We start from the raw sequence: 17987 nt of genomic DNA, 5'->3' as shown, positions 1-17987 counted from the left end.
TATCTGGGAGAGAAGTGTTCCAGGCAGAGGGAACAGCAAGTACAAAGGCTTTCTTCCTTCCACCTTCAAATTGGATACAATGGCAGGAGTCTTCCAAAATGGTTTCCACAAATTCTGTCCTCACGCCGTTGGCTCGTCTAACTTCCCCATCCCAAAATGTCGGTAGCTACAGCACCAATACAGCGGAATCCTGACTCTTCCCCCTCTCCAATAGCCTCCGCCCGCCCGCACATTGCTTGCCCTTACTTGTCATGGCCACTGTCCAGCTTTGTGCCAGTAGTCTCGCAAGGGTTGCTGGGATTGGGATTTTCCCCTCCCATGTGCTCCGACTGGCGCTAAAAGTTTTGAGCTCAAAAGTCCGAAGCCACCGTCCTGGACGCAGGTGTCCCCTGGGCCTCCAGGGTCACCTGGCTTCCGGCCTCGGAGCGTGCTTCCCAGGACGGTGATACGCTCCCCTGAAGTTCAGGTAAGCTCTTGACAGTGTGATAAGTCCTCTCTGAGTCCATGAGTTCTCGACCCCGAGTGTTTCCAGCTAGGGAGGTTGGGTGCTGGGGACTTGGCGATTCGGCCGGGGGTTGCGGGGAGAGGAGAAGCTTGGCTGGCGGCTATGTTGGGAGGTCTGGGTGTAGATAATGAGGATGTTGGGAACCTGAACACCGGGGGGCGGGGGGGAGGGTGGAACTTTGGGGAATCTGAACACCTGGGCGCGGGGGGAGTGGGGGAACTTTCCACTGGCCTAAGGGGTTCTTCCCCACCCACCCATTCCTGTCCCCATCCCAGGGCCGGGAGCGGGGAATCGTTAAATAACACGGTCTGAGACTTTTGGATCTGGAACTCCCTGCTCTAGATTTTATTTTTTTATTTATTGTCTAAAGTGTTACATATGTCTCCTTCCCCCCTCCCCCCCAGCCATTCCCACCCCGGGCATGCCCCCTCTGCCCCAGTGTCTGTATCCATTGGTTAGGGCTTAGGGCCTAAGCCTTAGGCTGATATGCATGCATACAAGTCCTTTGGTTGCTCTCTAACCCCCCTCCCCCTTGCCATTTGTCACTGGATCTATTCTTGCTCATTAAATTATGTTGCCAGCTCTAGATTTTAGAGCCCATGTTACCCTAGTGAAATCTCGGATTACATTCTGAAATGATTATCCGGGGTGATCTGAGAGCCCACGCTGCTAAGGAAGGTCCCATAACTACCGGACCTTTGTCCTTCCTGGAATACTTTTTCCAACCGGCTCTGCTAGACGAAGAAAATCCAATGAAATACTATCAGTCCAGGAAGTGGGAAATGCCAAAGGAAAAGGTTTGCCCGCGAAACCCGGGTGGATTATCCTGGTCTGAGAGGTCCAGAAGCCCTGTTATTGTTTGGCTCTACATTTACATGTCTGCCGCTTGCAGTGCCATTTCCGGTTTCTTCCTTCGGAGCAGCTCATATTTACCCGATGAAAGGGAACGAAAAAGAGAGAAAATGTCTTTTAAACTGGTTCCGATGACCTGTAGAGGGAAGCTGATAACCCCCTCCTCTATTTTTTTCTTTTTTCTTCCTGGACTACTTAATTACGGCTTTGGGGAAGGACGGGCGTGTCTTTGTTTTGATGCTAAGCTCTCTCCCTCCCCCTCTTTGAATGGAGTGCTCCACCCTGGGCGACTACCATCCGGACGCTACCATTGCGTGGGAAGGGTTTTATTTGTTTGTTTGTTTGTTTGTTTTTAAGTGTGCACAGGGCAAACCCTGGGTATTTTCGCGAATGAGTACGTTTGAAAATTAAACGATGAAAGAGTGTATAACGACGGTTAATTTGTGGCGGAGAAACAACTTGTACCCGGCTTTGAACAAGCCATTCCGACTCCGGACGCAGACCGAACGTCGTGAAAGCGGAAGGGGCGGCCCCGCGGTCCCAAGTGCCGCGCGCCAGTCCCCGCTAGTTGCCTGTGAGAGAGGCAGAACCCACGCCAAGTCCAAGCTTAACCATTTCCCCCTCATCTTCGTCCCTTAATATGTGGTCATCCTTTTCCAGTCACTTATGACGCGCCTGCTAAAAACCAGGCACTGCGCGGTACCCAATGTGCTTTTTTAATAAATTGAGGTCGCATTGCAATTAGATGAGTTTTGGCATCTAACCACCGTGTAACGCCTTTCAATGTAGAATATTTTCATCGTCCCAGAAAAGTTTCTCATGCCTCTTCCCAGTGTATCTCTGACCCACACCTTTATTTTTATTTCTGTTTAGAGAACTTAATATAAATGGAGTCATACAGTATGTGCTTCTTTGTGTCAGACTTCGTCAGCATGATTTTTGTGAAACACATCCATATTATTGCATGTATTGGTAGAGTATCAGTATTTTGATACTTTTTATTTAGTATATTACATTGGATTGTTTATTCTCATTTTGATGGCCTCTTGAGTTGTTTCTTGGTTGGGGTTATTTTGAATAAAGCTACTATTAACATTCTTTTTTTTATATAATACCTATTTTTTAATATATTTTATTGATTTTTAGAGAGAGGGATAGAGAGATAGAAACATCAATGATGAGAGAGAAACATTGTTTGGCTGCCTCCATGCCCCCTACTGGAAATCCAGCGAGCAGTGTGGGCATGTGCCCTGACCAGGAATCCAACCGTGGTCTCCTGGTTCATAGGTGGTTGCTCAACCAACAACTAAGCCACACCTTCCAGGCGCTATTAACATTCTTGCTCAGTTCTTTTTGTGGTCATAGGTTTTCGTGTTTCTTGTTATAAAAAATTATAATTTTCCCAGGGGTGGGCAAACTTTTTGACTCGAGGGCCACAATGGGTTCTTAAACTGGACTGGAGGGCCGGAACAAAAGCATGGATGGAGTGTTTGTGTGAACTAATATAAATTCAAAGTAAAGGAGCGGAGGGGAGAGCAGGAGGGGAGAGCAAGAGAACCGGATAGAACAGCTGGATCCGGCCCGCGGGCCGTAGTTTGCCCAAGGCTGCAGTTGTCATGTGCTTATTGGCCATTCCTAGGTCATGTGAAGTGGCTCTTCAAGTCTTTTCCCCATTTTTAAAATTGGTTTGTTTGCTCTTTTAATTATTGATTCGTAGTATTTTACATATTTTGGATATGTATCATATTTTGGATATGATACATGTGGGAGCTTTTTTTCTTTTTAAAAATGTTTACAATAGAGGAGAAAAGGGGACATCTAATACTTTCAACAATAAAGAAAAATTGTTTAATATATTTTTATTTATTTCAGAGAGGGAGAGAGAGAAACATCAATGAAGAGAGAGAATCATCGATCAGCTGCCTCCTGCACACCCCACACTGGGGATTGAGCCCACAATCGGGACGTGTGTCCTGTCTGGGAATCGAACCGTGACCTTCTGGTCAACACTCAACCATTGAGCCATGCTGGCCGTGCAACAATAAAGATAAATTTTAAAAAACTTTTATTCGTTGATTTTGCAGAGAGGGGGGGAAGGAAAGAGAGAAACATTTATTTACATATTCGTTGGTTGATTCTTGTATGTTCCCTGACCAGGGATCTTACTCACCACCTTGGGGTATTGGGATGACACTCTCACCAACTGAGCTACCCGGCCAGAGCTGATACATGTATTTTCTACTGACCTGTTGCTTGACTAGAGGAGAAAATTCATCATTTTAAGTGTTTGCTGTTACCTGTTTAGGAAATCTTATCTCAAGGTCATGAAAGATACTCTTGTACACTTTCTCACATATTGTCTTCTATAACTTTTATAGTTTTTGTTTTTAGTCGGGGGGGGGGGGTTGTTGTTTGTTTTTCTATGTGGATATCCACTTGTTCTAGCTCCACTTTTTGAAATACTCTTTCTTTCCCCACCGAACTGCTTTTAATTGAAGTGTTTGGTCCATTTACATTTAATGCAATTATTGTGAGGTTTGGGTTTAAGTCTGCTATCTTAATTCACTTTTCCGTCTGTTTTATTCTTGGTGGGGGCTAAAAAAATATTAATACCTCAGACACACACGGGAAGAAGGCCATGTGATGGATGAAGATGGAGATGGGAGGGGTACATCTACAAGTCAAGGAACACCAACGATTGTCGGAGACCACCAGCAATTAGAAGAGAGGTATTGAACACATTCTCCCTAGAGCCTCAAGGAGGAAACAGCTCTGCTAACATCTTGATTCTGGGCCTCTGGCTTCCAGAACTATGAGATGATAAAGTTCTGTTGTTTTAAGCCAAAAAATTTTTTAAATTAATATCTTTCCTCCCACCTTCTAAGTTCTAGCTGGGCTAATAATTAAATCAACAGATTAACAGGAGAAAAATCAAAGTTTTAATACATGTGCATGGGGAATTCACATAAGACACTTTGGAGAAAGAGGAGGCGGGGTATTAGGTTTCATAAGTGAGAATGGGTGATTCTGGAAGAGTGGAACATCAATGAGGCAGAACATACAGCAAGAATTTTCCTGCGCTGCAACTGTGAGACAATGGGACACAGCCAGTATCAATCTAGCTAACAGGCCCCTTCCTGAAGCCCTCTTATTTACCGTGCTTAATTCAAATTAGGCTAAGGAGAACATTCTAAGATCTTCTTCCTGAAGCAGGTATTTCCGTTTGAATCTCTTGGACAGAAAGGGGTTAGGGTCAAAAGTTCTTTCTGAGTCTTTTGTTTCTTAATAAATGGCTTAAAAGCAATATCCCCAAAAATGGAAACTTCCGGGTGGGGAAACTGGTTCCCTTCCTTTGCTTCAAACATTTGGTGAAGAAACAATACCAATCTGTAATTATAAATGAAGTAACATTGTCCAGCTCATTTTGTGAGATGAGTATAATGGTGATAACAAACCCAAATCAAGGATGTTACAAGAAACGAAAATTAGACCAGTATTCCTGTTAGCATATATGTGCAAAATCTTATACATTTTAGCACATCAAACCTGGTAATATACAAAAATGACCAAGTGAAGTTTATCCCTGATTGCAGTGTTGATTTAACATTCAAAAATCAGTGTAATGTGCCATGTTAGCAGATTGATGGATTAAAAATCCTATGATTGCCCTGGCTGATGTGGCCCAGTTGGTTGGGCGCCATCTCATTCACTGAAAGTTTGCTAGTTTGATTCCTGTTCAGGGCACATGCCTAGGTTCCAGCTCAATCCCCATTTGGGGGGAGGGGAGTATGCAGGAGGCTGCAGACCAATGTTGCACTCTCACATCAATGTTTCTCTTGCTTCCTCTCTATTTAAAAATCAAAAACTATTCTTTGAAATAAAAATCCAATAATCGCCCTCACCAGTTTGGCTCAGTGGATGGATCGTCGGCCTTCGGACTCAAGGGTCCCAGTTTCAATTCCCATCAGGGGCATGTACCTTGGTTGCAGGCACATACCCAGTGGGGAGTGTGCAGGAGGTGGCTGATAGTTGTTTCTCTCTCATCGATGTTTCTAACTCTATCCCTCTCCCCTCCTCTCTGTAAAAAAATCAATAAAATATATATATTTTTAAAAATCCAATAATCATTTTAACAGATGCATAAGAAGCAGATGACAATATGCAACAGCTATTTGTGATTTTTTAAAAATGTGTTTTTATTGATTTTTATAGGGAGTGGGATATATCATCATCGATTGGCTGCCTCCTGCACATCCCCTACTGGGTATCAAGCCCAAAACCAGGTATGCCCTGACCAAGAATTGAACCCTTAAAGAAAAACCAATCTCCCAGCCAACAAAAAACAGGAAACTTACTCAGTCTGATAAAGGTCACCCCCAATCAAGTTACCATTAGCAATATACATAACTAGAGGGTGGGGTGGGCCCTCAGCCTGGCCTACACCCTCACAGTCTGGGAGCCCTTGGGGGGGTGTCCAACTGACAGCAGTTGGACATCCTTAGCACTGCTATGCTGGACAGCCATGAGCCCAGCTTCTGGCTGAGGGGTGCTTCCCCTGTGGGAGCACACTGACCATCAGGGGGCAGCTCCTGTGTTGACTGTCTGCCCCCTGGTGGTCAGTGCACATCATAGCGAGTGGTTGAGCAGTCAACTGCCCCCTGGTGATCTGTGCATGTCATAGCAAGTGGTTGCGTGGCCTTAGCATATTAGGCTTTTATTATATAGGATAGTGACAGGCTTAATGCTTTTCCTCTAAGGTCAGGAACTAAAGGATTCCACTCTCGCCACTTCAGCAAGAAAAATAAGTAGCCTGGCCAGTGTGGCTCAGTGATTGAGTGTCAACCTATGACCCAGGAGGTCAGGGTTCGATTCCCGGTCAGGGCACATGCCCAGGTTGTGGGCTTGCTCCCCAGTATGGGACATGCAGGAGGCAGCAATCAATGACTCATCATTGATATTTCTCTCTTTACCTCTCCCTTCCCCTCTGAAATCAATAAAAATAATATTTTTTAAATAAGTAAACATTATTATTGAAAAGGAAGAAATAAAACTGTTTTACTCACAAATGGCATTGTATACACAAAAAAATTCTTAACAGAAAATTATTTTAAAATCAGAACTAGCAAGTGATTATAATAGAGTCACAAGTTTCAAAGGCAGTATATATAAATTGTATTTCTGTATAATAGCAACTATTGAATCTGAGCTTAGAAAATGAATTTTAAAATAGCATCCAAAACATGGCATATTCAGGGGTAATTTAACAAGTGATGGACAAGAACTCTATATTATAAACTGCAAAATATTGCTGATGCCTGGTCGGTGTGGTTCAGCATCCACCTATAAACCAGGAGATCATGGGTTCGATTTCCGGTCAGAGCACATGCCCAGGTATCTGGCTCAATCCCCAGTAGGGGTGTGCATGAGGCAGCCAATCAATGATTCTATTTCATTGTTTCTATCCCTTTCTCTCTCTGAAATCAATAAGAACATATATACATATGTCCTAGCAGGCTTTTTTATAGAAATTCACAAGCTGATTCCAAAATGAAAGAGTAGTACAAAGTTAAAGATTAAAGCTATAGGAGGATAACCAGTGAACAGAATACAGTCCAGGGAAAGACACATGAGTGTAGTCCAGTGGTCGGCAAACTGCGGCTCGCGAGCCACATGTGGCTCTTTGGCCCCTTGAGTGTGGCTCTTCCACAAAATACCACGGCCTGGGCGAGTCTATTTTGAAGAAGTGTCGTTAGAAGAAGTTTAAGTTTAAAAAATTTGGCACTCAAGGAAATTTCAATCATTGTACTGTTAATATTTGGCTCTGTTGACTAATGAGTTTGCCGACCACTGGTGTAGTCAAATGATTTTCTTCCAAGGCCCCAAAGTGAATCTGGGAAATAAGTTATTTTTCTTTTTATAGATTTTCTTATTTTGGAAAAATACAGACAAGTACGAGAATAACAACGCTCATATTTCCACCAAATAATTATAACATTTTGTCTTTTGTATCCATATTTTAATTGCACAACTAATGTATGGGTAAGCTCTTTATTCCATTTTTCTTTGTTGATAAAGCTGAAGTCCCCAGCCCCGTGAGCAAACATATCCCCTCTCTGAGGCATTATCATAGTTTTGTGAATTTTTATTTCTTTTTGCCTTTCAAATTTTAACATACATATAATTTTAAGCAATAAATAATTGTTTTGTATTTTTAATTTGTATAAACTACTTACGTTACTGTGTTTTGCTTTTTTCTAGCAAATTGTATTTTTCGCTCAACATGTTTCTGAGTTATATCAAGTTACACATTCAGAAAATTCATTTTCATAAACTTCTGTACTGAGTTTCTCTTGTGAGGGAGTATATCACATTTAATTAGCCATTCCTGCCCTGGCCTGGTGGTTCAGTTAATTGGAGCTTAGTCCCATACAGCAAAAGGTTGCAAGTTCAATTCCCAGTCAGGGCACATACCCATTGTCGGTACTCACACTGGAGGCAATGAATCCATGTTTCTCTCACATTGATGTTTCTCCCTTCCTCTTTCTCTAAAATCAATTTTAAAAAACAAACCACATATCCTCAGGTGAAGATTAAAAAATAATAGCCCTAGCTGCTTTTGCTCAGTGGATAGAGCATCGACCCCGAGGACTGAAGGGTCTTGGGTTCAATTCCCATCAAGGGCACCTACCTTGGTTGCAGGTTCCAGGTCCAGGCAGGCGCATTTGGGAGGCAGCCAGTCGATGTTTCTTTCTCTGTCTCTCCCCCTCCCTTCCACTCTCTAAAAATCAATGGGAAAATACCCTTGGGTGAGGATTAACAAAAATAATAATTTAGCCATTTCCTACTGATGGGTAATAATGTTCCTTGCTTGTCACCTGCCTTTAGGAACAACACTGACATGAATTTTTGTGCAAGACTCCTGCTGCACCCAATCAACCATTTTCCTAGGAGTCTACCTGGCACTGGTCTTGCTAAGTAGTAAAATGTGTGTCTTCCAGAATCAATTTTTTTTACACCAGACTCTGGATGAAGCCTTGGGAGCATAATTATTTAGAGCTTGGGTGTAGCCTCAGGCTTCGTAGGTTCTAGTCTTTGGCCCTCCCCTGGAGAGCTTTCTGAGCTTGGCTGACTTAATGCCTTTAGTTCCCTCAGCTGGCGATGATACCTTTCTGGGATAAGCCACTGAAAGCATTGGACCTATGAGCAGCAGCCATTGTTAGGATAGTTGTGTGACCTGCCCTTGTCGTCCTGACAGTCCATCGCCTTCACACTGGGACTGCCTGTGTAAGCATCCTTCCTCCCCAGCCTCTGGAAGGTCTGGTTTAGCTTCTGACAATTTTAGTATCCTGGCCTCCTGATGCACATACCCTGAAGTTCCCACTCAAAAGGTTTCCTCCTGATGACTCTGCCTGCTTCTTTTTGTATGTATGTTTGACTTCTGCGAGAAGAAGCGGAAGGGAGATAGAAACATCAATGATGAGAGAATCATTGATCAGCTGCCTCCTACATGTCCACATTGAGGATTGAGCCCGTAACCCCGGCATGTGCCCTGACTGGGAATTGAACCGGGACCTCTTGGTTCATAGCTGGATGCTCAACCACTGAGCCATGCCAGCTGGGTTGTACCTGCTTTTTTTAAGAAGCATTGAGAGTTTAGTTGCTACCAAGAACTAAGAGAGAGGGAGGCCACCTATGGGATTGGGGCTGACCCTCCCAGTGGGACTGACACCTTGGGCCCACCATCTCAGGACAGCCCCTGCTGGCATGTTTACTGAACTGAGTTCCCTGAAATAGGTGAACCAGCATTAATGGGGCAGTACCACAAAAGTCCCACTCGCTCACAGTCACAGAGTTCTCACTCTAGACCAGTGGTCGGCAAACTCATTAGTCAACAGAGCCAAATATCAACAGTACAACGATTGAAATTTCTTTTGAGAGCCAAATTTTTTAAACTTAAACTTCTTCTAACGCCACTTCTTCAAAATAGACTCGCCCAAGCCGTGGTATTTTGTGGAAGAGCCCTACTCAAGGGGCCAAAGAGCCACACGTGGCTCGCGAGCCGAGGTTTGCCGACCACTGCTCTAGACTAATAATATAGAACAAATAAAATGGAACTATCATATAAACAGAAGCATTTGTTAAGTTCTTACTATGTGCCAGGCACTTTTCTCAGTTCTACATTTCCCATAATAAGTAGACTACTGCTACTATTTTTTTAATTTTTTGTTAATCATCACCTGAGGATAGTTTCCATTGATTTTTCAAGAGGAGGAGAGACAGAAAGAGAGAAACATCGATTGGTTGCTTCCTGCACGTGCCCTGACCAGAATCGAACCCGGGACCCTTCAGTCCTCGGCTGACGCTCTATCCACTGAACCAAACTGGCTAGGGCAAATCTAGAGATTTTTACTTACGAGCCCCCTTCCATAAAAGTCTCTAAAGTTTTTTTGATCACTGATCGAGAGGGGACCCTGGTACTTCTCCCCAGTTCCCACTGGTCACTCCTTTGCCACTCCCTCTTTCCTTCCTCCTTACAGGTACATAGTTATCCCCCTCAGTTTTGGGAGTTCTGGCAGGTGATCCTTTGCCAGCCTCTTAGTTGCACGATTTTTGTTAGCTAAAATCTGTACCTGAAGATTAATCTGTAATGAAGTACGCATCTTACTCCAAATAATTCACTTAGTCACCAGTGAGCTCGACCAGGTGCAAGGTGTTATGCTAATACTATAATGAACAAGATAACTTCCCTGTCCTGAGGCTGTTTATATTCAACTAGAGCAGTGGTCGGCAAACTCTTTAGTCAACAGAGCCAAATATCAACAGTACAACAATTGAAATTTATTTTGAGAGCCAAATTTTTTAAATTTAAACTTCTAACGCCACTTCTTCAAAATAGATTCGCCCAGGCCGTGGTATTTTGTGGAAGAGCCACATTCAAGGGGCCAAAGAGCCGCATGTAGCTCGCGAGCCGCAGTTTGGTTTGCCGACCACTGAACTAGAAGAAACAAATGCACAAATTAAAATAGGGTGACAGAGTTTGGCGAGCAGTCTTTGAGTGGTCTGGGAAAATATCCCTGAGGAGGTTTTCAAGTTGAGGTCTGCAGTGATGGCACAACCAGTGTTCCCAGTAGAGGGAACCAACAGTTAGGTGAACTGGGGAGTGTTAGAAGGGCAGCCACAGCCAGTGTAGCTTGAGCCTCAGGGAAGGGGAGAGTGCTGGGAGATGAGATCAGAGAAGCAGGCAGGGGCCTGGTCATGAGGGTCGGAAAGCATACACTGCTGCTTCTGGAAACTTTGGGATGAGGGGGATCAAGGGAGGCATCTTCCCCCAGATGGCGGGAGAGGGCTAAGCGTTACTGCATCCTTATCAGGAAGGAAGGTACCCTTTCCAGGAAGGCTTGTGGATTCATCGGTGGGAAGATTGGAAGTCCCTCTCTGGTTCTCTCTCTTTTTTTTCTCAAGCAAGTGTGTAATAAGGCTGGTGAGAGGTGGGCACAGAGCAGCCTGGGTTGTGATAAAAGATTTGAAGAAAGAAGTTGTGAACGAGCCCTGCTCCTCAGGAAGTCCGGGGACTCCTATGTGTCAGACCCTGATATGGTGTTGGGCATGTTTCATGCTGGATCCTCACTTTTCCTCCCCCCTCCGCAGCCACGCTGCCTTCCAGGGAGCTGCAATGGATGTGCCACCGTCAGAAGTCTCTGGCCTTCCTCTGAGTCAGGAGACATTTTCAGAATTGTGGAGTTTGTAAGTAGAGGTCTCTTGGGAGGGGCATGTTCACTGCCCACCCTCTGATAACGACTGCCTCCCCCTGCCTACTCCTCCCCCACCCCACCCCATTCCCCAGCACCCTAGGAGTAGAGGCCTATAGAAGGCAAGAACCAGTACTGACTTTCTCTCTGCTCTTGTCTTTCAGACTTCATGACAGTAATAATCTGGTAAGGACTAGGGATGGGGCAGGACCAGGGGCTACAGGGCCAACTGCCTGGGAACCTAACTCTCTGACTCTCGTTTTCCTCATGCACAGAATCCTGAAGACTCCCAGGCAGTGGATGAACTGGGCTGGATGCCCCAAGACCTCGTAAACTGTCTGGACAATGGTCCAAATGAAGCCTCCAGTATGCCAGCAACTCCTGCACCAGCAACTGCTATCCCAGCACCAGCCACCTCCTGGACCCTGTCATCCTCTGTCCCTTCCCAGAAGACCTATCCTGGTAGCTATGGTTTCCGTTTAGGATTCCTGAATTCTGGGACAGCCAAGTCTGTAACCTGCACGGTCAGTGGCCCTGGGAGGCTGGCTTCCATGTGACAGTTCAATGCCTGACCATACCCCCCTGAGTTTTTCTATTCAGAACACTAGAATCTCTCTCAGCCTTTGGCTTGTCTTTCTACATTCACCTGTTTAGTCTGTGACCTTTGACCTCTGCCCCAAAGTTGAATTTTCTCCCTTGACCTTGAGCGTCATACTCCCAGCATCTCTCATGAGGCCAGAGAACTTCTTTCTCTCTTCGCTCTCTTTCATTCCTTAGCTTTTGTAAATAAGCTTCTGGGACACAGGTCTCCAACTCTACCATCCCTAGCCACCCTCCCCACATAGTACATGGCTTTCAGTTGGTGCTTAAGCAGTGCTTGTCCCCTGACCTCCCGTTATTCTTTCTCCGTTTCCTACAGTACTCCCCTACCCTCAACAAGCTGTTCTGCCAGATGGCAAAGACCTGCCCTGTGCAGCTGTGGGTCAACTCCCCACCCCCGCTCAGTTCCCGGGTCCGTGCCATGGCCATCTATAAGAAGTCGGAGCACATGACAGAGGTCGTGCGGCGCTGCCCCCACCATGAGCGCTGCACTGACTATAGTGACGGTGAGCAGTCGGGCTGCAGATGGGACAGGGCTGTGGCCCAGAGTCCCCAGGTGCCTGATTCTTTCCTAATTGCTCGTAGGTCTGGCTCCTCCTCAGCACCTTATCCGAGTGGAAGGGAATTTGCATGCCAAGTATTTGGATGACAAAAACACTCTTCGACATAGTGTGGTGGTGCCCTATGAGCCGCCTGAGGTCTGATTTGGCAACTGGGGTCTCTGGGAGGAAGGGGTTAGAAGGGTTTGTCAGTGGCCACCCAGCTGGGATGTTTGCAGAGCAGCAGATGGGTTATTGCCAGTCCATAGTTGCAGAACTGTAGCTCACAGAGGCTACAGGCTTCAGGGTTGGGTGACCTCACCTTGGGCCTCTGTTTTCTCCCAGGTGGGCTCTGACTGTACCACCATTCACTACAACTTCATGTGTAACAGCTCCTGCATGGGGGGCATGAACCGGCGGCCCATCCTCACCATCATCACACTGGAAGATTCCAAGTAGGGGCTCAAACACCACCCTTTATGCTGACATGCTCCTCCCTAGCCTCTGCCTATCTCTGTCCTCTGCCCTACCCCTCAACCACTTCTCCAGGACTACCAGCCATCCTTCACTCTCCCATCCCTATATGTAGAACCTCCTTATTGCTCCCCCCAGTTTTCTTTTCTCTGGCTTTGCAACCTCTAACCTGTAGCTTCTCCATAGGCCTGGCCCTGGAGCTTAGGCTCCACATAGGATGAAGGTGGTTGGGGAGTAGGTGGGACCTGGTTTACATGTAGTGCCCACCTTCTTACTGCCTCCTGCTTCCCTCTCCTTGCCTGGGTAGTGGTAATCTGCTGGGACGAAACAGCTTTGAGGTGCGTATTTGTGCCTGTCCTGGGAGAGACCGACGCACAGAGGAAGAAAATTTCCGCAAGAAGGGGGATTCTTGTCTCAAGCAGCCCCCTGGGAGTCCCAAGCAGCCCTCTGGGAGCACTAAGCGAGGTAATAAGCAAGCAGGGCAAGGGGAAGTAGAGGAGGGAGAGGGTGTAATTCTGCCCCAGATTCACCCTTCTCACCATTCCTTACCTCTTTTCCAGCACTGCCCACCGACACTGACTCCTCTCCCCCACCAAAGATGCCAGTGGATGGAGAATATTTCACCCTTCAGGTACCACGTCTGGGAAAGGAAGATGGGTAGTCTCTTGCCCCTATTTGGTGGGATTGGATAAGGGTATAAAAGATGTAAATGTAGCAAGTGTGCGGGTAGGCCCATCTATCCTTTCTCTGGTCATGACCCACGGTCTTGAGATTAAGTTTTACTTGAACATGTGGATGTGTCTAGTAGAAACGTAATGAGCCTGGAATGAAGTTGCTTCCAACTTTGAAGGCAAGGACCATGTGTGAGTCATCTCTGCAGCCCCAGCATCTAGCAATTATCGGCACCTTTGTTCAGGCTCAACACATGCACTGAACGATTAGTTAGAGGAAAAGGAACTTTATTTAAGGCCCTGCCAAAAAGAAGCCTAAGGGGTTTAGTAAAGGTAATGGTTTGCCTTCCCTACCAGTCAAGGAACCATGGTGCCCTCTAGAAGCTGGCAGCAGCCATCTCCTGGTAACCAGCAATGGCATCTACTGGGAACTGAATTCTGCCAGTAATCCGAATGATGATCAAGGAAATGGACTCTCCTTTAGAGCCTCCAGAAGAATGCACCTGCTGCCACCCAGGCTTTTAGCCCTATGAGATCTGTGTCAGATTCCTGACACACAAAAGATAATAAAGTGTGTTGTTTAAGCCACTTTAAAAAAAGATTAAGTTTCAAGTCTAGCATTCAAAAATGCTATTTTCTTCCTGGCCGCTTTCCCTGCAATTAGGGCATTTGCCATCAGGGGGCAGTGGTGCCTAGAGACAACGGCTCCTGGTGATGTCTGATTTCAGGATGCCATCTTGTACCATAACCTACATTTTAAAGGATCATCTTTCAAAAGAAAATTTGTTAAAGGGAGCATGACAATTGTTCTATGACTTTGCCTAATACTTCCTTTTTCCCCTCCTCCCCCGCCACAGATCCGTGGGCGTGAACGCTTCGAGATGTTCCGAGAACTGAATGAAGCCTTAGAGCTAAAGGACGCCCAGGCTGGAAAGGACCCGGGTGGAAGCAAGACTCACTCCAGGTGAGTGACCTGGGACCCCTTTCAGCCCCACTCCCCTGCATTACTTTGTTGGAAAGCCTGGGATTCCATTGTAATCCTGCCTTCAAGGTAAAAGACAACTGAATTCTCCCGTTGAGTCCTGGCCCTGCCTGGACATTCTTTTTTTTTTAAATATATTTTATTGATTTTTTTACAGAGAGGAAGGGGAGGGATAGAGAGTTCGAAACATCGATGAGAGAAACATCGATCAGCTGCCTCCTGCACACCCCCTACTGGGGATGTGCCCGCAACCAAGGTACATGCCCTTGACCGGAATCAAACCCGGGACCCTTCAGTCCGCAGGCCGACGCTCTATCCACTGAGCCAAACCGGTTTCGGCTGCCTGGACATTCTTTACTCTTCCTCTAGTTGAATCATATAACCACTTCCCTGCGTCAGGTGGAGTGGTCCACAGACTCCTCAAGCCCAAATATGAGCATGGATATTTCCTTGCCATTTCTAGCCACCTCTATCTCAGATCTGGGGTCCCCAGTAGGGGCCTGGTAACTGTGGGAGTGGGAGTGCCGGGCAGAGCCGGGGTGTGTAGTCAAATCTTTGGCCCTCCTGAGAGCTAACAAGTCCTGTGTGGCTTTGTTATTCCCCCTTATCAAGCTCAGTTTCCTCATTTGTCAAATGGGATAAGGAGTTTAATACAGACAGACAAGTACCCCCGGTGCTCAGTTAATGGTGACTATTTTAACTTAAATTCCCCTTGTTCCAACCTCAGGACTTTCAAAACCTAGATGTGGGAAGAGAGGCCCTACACCTCTCACTCTAATGATGTAATCTCCTCCCTTCCCTCTTCTATCTCCACAGCCACCTGAAATCTAAAAAGGGGCAGTCTACCTCCCGCCATAAAAAGAGACTCATGTTCAAGAGAGAGGGGCCTGACTCAGACTGACATCCCCTGCTTCCTGTCCCCCATTGACACCCCCACCCTTGTCCCCTTTCCTGGCATATTTTTGGGGTTGGGAGCTTAAACCTCTGCTTGGTATAGATGTGCCTCAGAAACACCCCAGAATTCCGTTTGCCTGGCTGAGGCCTCTACTAAAGAAGCTGGCCTGCACTGGTGGGTTTTGAGGGAAGGTGGAGGGAGCTAAGATGTTTCAGCTTAACTTTTAAGGTCTTTACTATGAAGACCATTTGGGGGAGGGAGGAAAATGTTCCTGCATGCAAGGGTTAAGTTTTAAATCAGCCATCAACACTGGGTTGGAAACTAGCCAGGGAAGTTATCTCAAGTTTAATTTCTCTAACTTCATTGTCCACATTGATAAAATGTCGATAATCATACCTGCCTTACGGGGCTTCCTGTGAGGGTTAATGAAATGATGAATGTTTGGGACTAGGCTCCCTCAGGGGTGCTGGTTCCTGCCCCTGTATGACTGGGCAGCTAGTTAAGAGTAGGGAACGTCTAAATCCTTCTCTACTAGCCTGGCCAAATCCCATCTGAAGTCAGGGAACCTCACCACCTAAAAGGAGATCTTGCCTCATCCTACAGCCTGGAGGGTCCCATCTCCAGTGTAGGATCTGTATCTTCCAAGATCTGTTTTACTTCCCCCTAATGCTCAGGATCAATTTCCTCTAGGGTCTGAAAGGCACATATGTATTCTTCACCCGCACCTCTTCCCCTCTTCCCCTTTTATATCACATTTTTTTATATTGGTTTCTTATTTTACAATAAAACTTTGCTGATACCTGTGTGTCTGAGGGTGAGTGCCATTGCTGGCTGCCTGGGGCCTACAGGGCAGGGGTGAGTTAAGGAGGTGACACTGGGAATCAGCCACCTGAGTCTCCAGGGAATGTGGGCTGGGGATCTCCACACCCGGGTTCCAGGAGGAGAACAAAAGCTGGAGACTGGGTCAGTCTGCAGGCTGCATGACAACAAGGGTGGGGGTGAATCCATAACTCTGTCCCTCTTCCTTCCTGCCAGGGCTGGCACAAGGTTCCCTCCTGCCCCCTTGTCAGCCACTCACCACGGATTATGGGATTTAAATGTCTAATTTAGCAAGCCTGAGCCTCTGGGGTAGCCATCTGCTCCACAGGAAAGGGGCAGGATACCTGAATTCCCCAGAGGACAGAGGGTAGGTGCTATTTGATAATGAGAGCAAGCAGCGGGAGGCCTGCCAACCTGGGTCCCCAGGAAGTGGGGGCAGCTAAGGTGAAGGCTGGGATGTGGGGTTGGGGCCTTCCCAGCATCCCCTCATCCTGGGCCTCTTGCCAGGCAGTTGAATGAATTGAAGCTTTAAACTCTGCCAGGAAAACCTTTCAAAGGGCTTCTTGCGTTAGGGTGGAGAGCTCAGCCGCCCCCGCCCCATCTTGCTGTAGGCTCCCAGGGAGGGGGGCTGGGGGCAAACTAGTTCTGGCCCAAACCAGTGCTTAGGGGGTAGCCAGACAATGGGGACAGCTTGTCCTGCCTCCTCCCTGTGGGTAGAGGGAGAAGTGCTAAGGTTTGGAGGGGTTCCTGGGCCATTGTCCTCTCAGCCTACCAACCAGGCTTAAAGTGCCAGTGGGAGTCCTTTGGCTTGCCCTGTGGATCCCAGATGGCTGTAAAGCCACTGGCCACCCTGGTCTCAAAACCATTTTTCTCTTAATTGTTAAGGGATGCCAAACACTTCCCAGGAGACCCAGAATTACCATCTCTTCCCACCTACCGGGCCCTTGGCAAACTCATTCCTGTAGACTGTCACCTTGAAGCTCCCTTTCTGATCAGCGTCCAGCACCCATTATTCATATTTCCCTAGAATGTGTCCCTACCTATGTTTCATTTCTGTTGTACTTCAAAAGCAGATGCAGCCCTTGCTGGTGTGGCTCATTGGCTGAGTGTCGCCCCATGCATTTAAAGGTCGCTGGTTCGATTCCTGGTGAGGGCACATACACAGGTTGTGGTTTGAACCCCAGTCAGGGCATGGTTAGAGCACATGTGTGACTTTTAATGAGTCCCTAACCTCTCTGGTCCCATCTGCTCACTTCACTGTGTTCATTTATCTACCCTTCTAGTCAGTCTGTGCCCATCACTGTTTAAGCCTGGGGCCCCATGGCAGACATGGCCCCTGTTCTCTCAAGAGCCCAAGCCCTGTCCCATGGAGGTTTGGAATAAGTTAGGAAACTTGTTTCCCCAATTTCAGGAACACAGGGCACCCAAATCTATGAGACACCCAGCAAAAGTGCTCTGAGGAAAATGTACAACTATGCTTTCATTATTTAGAAAAGATATGAACCTAAGCAAGCTTAATTAAAAGGATAAATCCAAAAGCAGTGACTTTTTTAAAAATATTTTTTTTAACTCAAGCACTTGATTGAGGGGGTGGAGAAGAACAAGAACCAAATGGTCCAATGAGTGGTATTTAAATTGTCCTGGGCCTTAGGGAAAGAGTGAAATTTCCAATTCATATAAAGTGATTTTATTAAAACCTAATAAAGAGCCCTAGCCGGTTTTGCTCAGTGGATTGAGCATCAGACCATGGACTAAAGAGTCACGGGTTCAAATCCGGTCAAGGTTACATACCTTACTAGTAGTTGCAGGCTCAATCCCTGGCTGGCTCCAGTGGGGGCCGTGCGGGAGGCAACCAATTGACATCAACATCAATGTTTCTTTCATGTGTCTCTCCCACTCCC

At 46.5% G+C, this 17987-nt stretch overlaps 1 protein-coding gene across 6 annotated transcripts; it reads left to right on the top strand.

The window, feature by feature from the left end:
- Window positions 1-316: 316 nt before the first annotated feature.
- TP53 (tumor protein p53) lies at window positions 317-16072 on the top strand. Of its 6 annotated transcripts, XM_080680784.1 has the most exons (13): window positions 356-466; window positions 3976-4086; window positions 5570-5640; window positions 11006-11101; window positions 11271-11292; window positions 11382-11630; window positions 12026-12212; window positions 12292-12404; window positions 12591-12700; window positions 13027-13184; window positions 13280-13350; window positions 14248-14354; window positions 15189-16072. In XM_080680784.1, exons 4-13 carry the CDS (start codon window positions 11031-11033, stop codon window positions 15271-15273), a joined length of 1173 nt encoding a protein of 390 aa, XP_080536910.1. In that variant the 5' UTR covers window positions 356-466; window positions 3976-4086; window positions 5570-5640; window positions 11006-11030; the 3' UTR covers window positions 15274-16072. The 6 variants fall into 6 exon arrangements, with proteins under 6 accessions (XP_080536912.1, XP_080536909.1, XP_080536907.1 ...); XM_080680786.1 differs by lacking the exon at window positions 3976-4086 and having other exon boundaries at window positions 317-466; XM_080680781.1 differs by lacking the exon at window positions 5570-5640 and having other exon boundaries at window positions 353-466.
- The last annotated feature ends 1915 nt before the right edge of the window (window positions 16073-17987 follow it).

This window comes from Plecotus auritus (genome assembly GCF_963455305.1).
Source record: "Plecotus auritus genome assembly, chromosome: 7".
Taxonomy (NCBI): Eukaryota; Metazoa; Chordata; class Mammalia; order Chiroptera; family Vespertilionidae; genus Plecotus; species Plecotus auritus.
The sequence above is the reverse complement of the archived record's forward strand: the minus strand, read 5'-3'. Positions and strand labels throughout refer to the sequence as shown.

Coding starts and splice junctions, on each gene's coding strand:
- TP53 (XM_080680781.1), top strand. CDS start 4,001: ATGGATGAAGATGGAGATGGGAGGGGTACATCTACAAGTCAAGGAACA. Junction 12,213..12,291: donor CTGCACTGACTATAGTGACG/GTGAGCAGTCGG, acceptor AATTGCTCGTAG/GTCTGGCTCCTCCTCAGCAC. Junction 13,351..14,247: donor GAGAATATTTCACCCTTCAG/GTACCACGTCTG, acceptor CCCCCGCCACAG/ATCCGTGGGCGTGAACGCTT.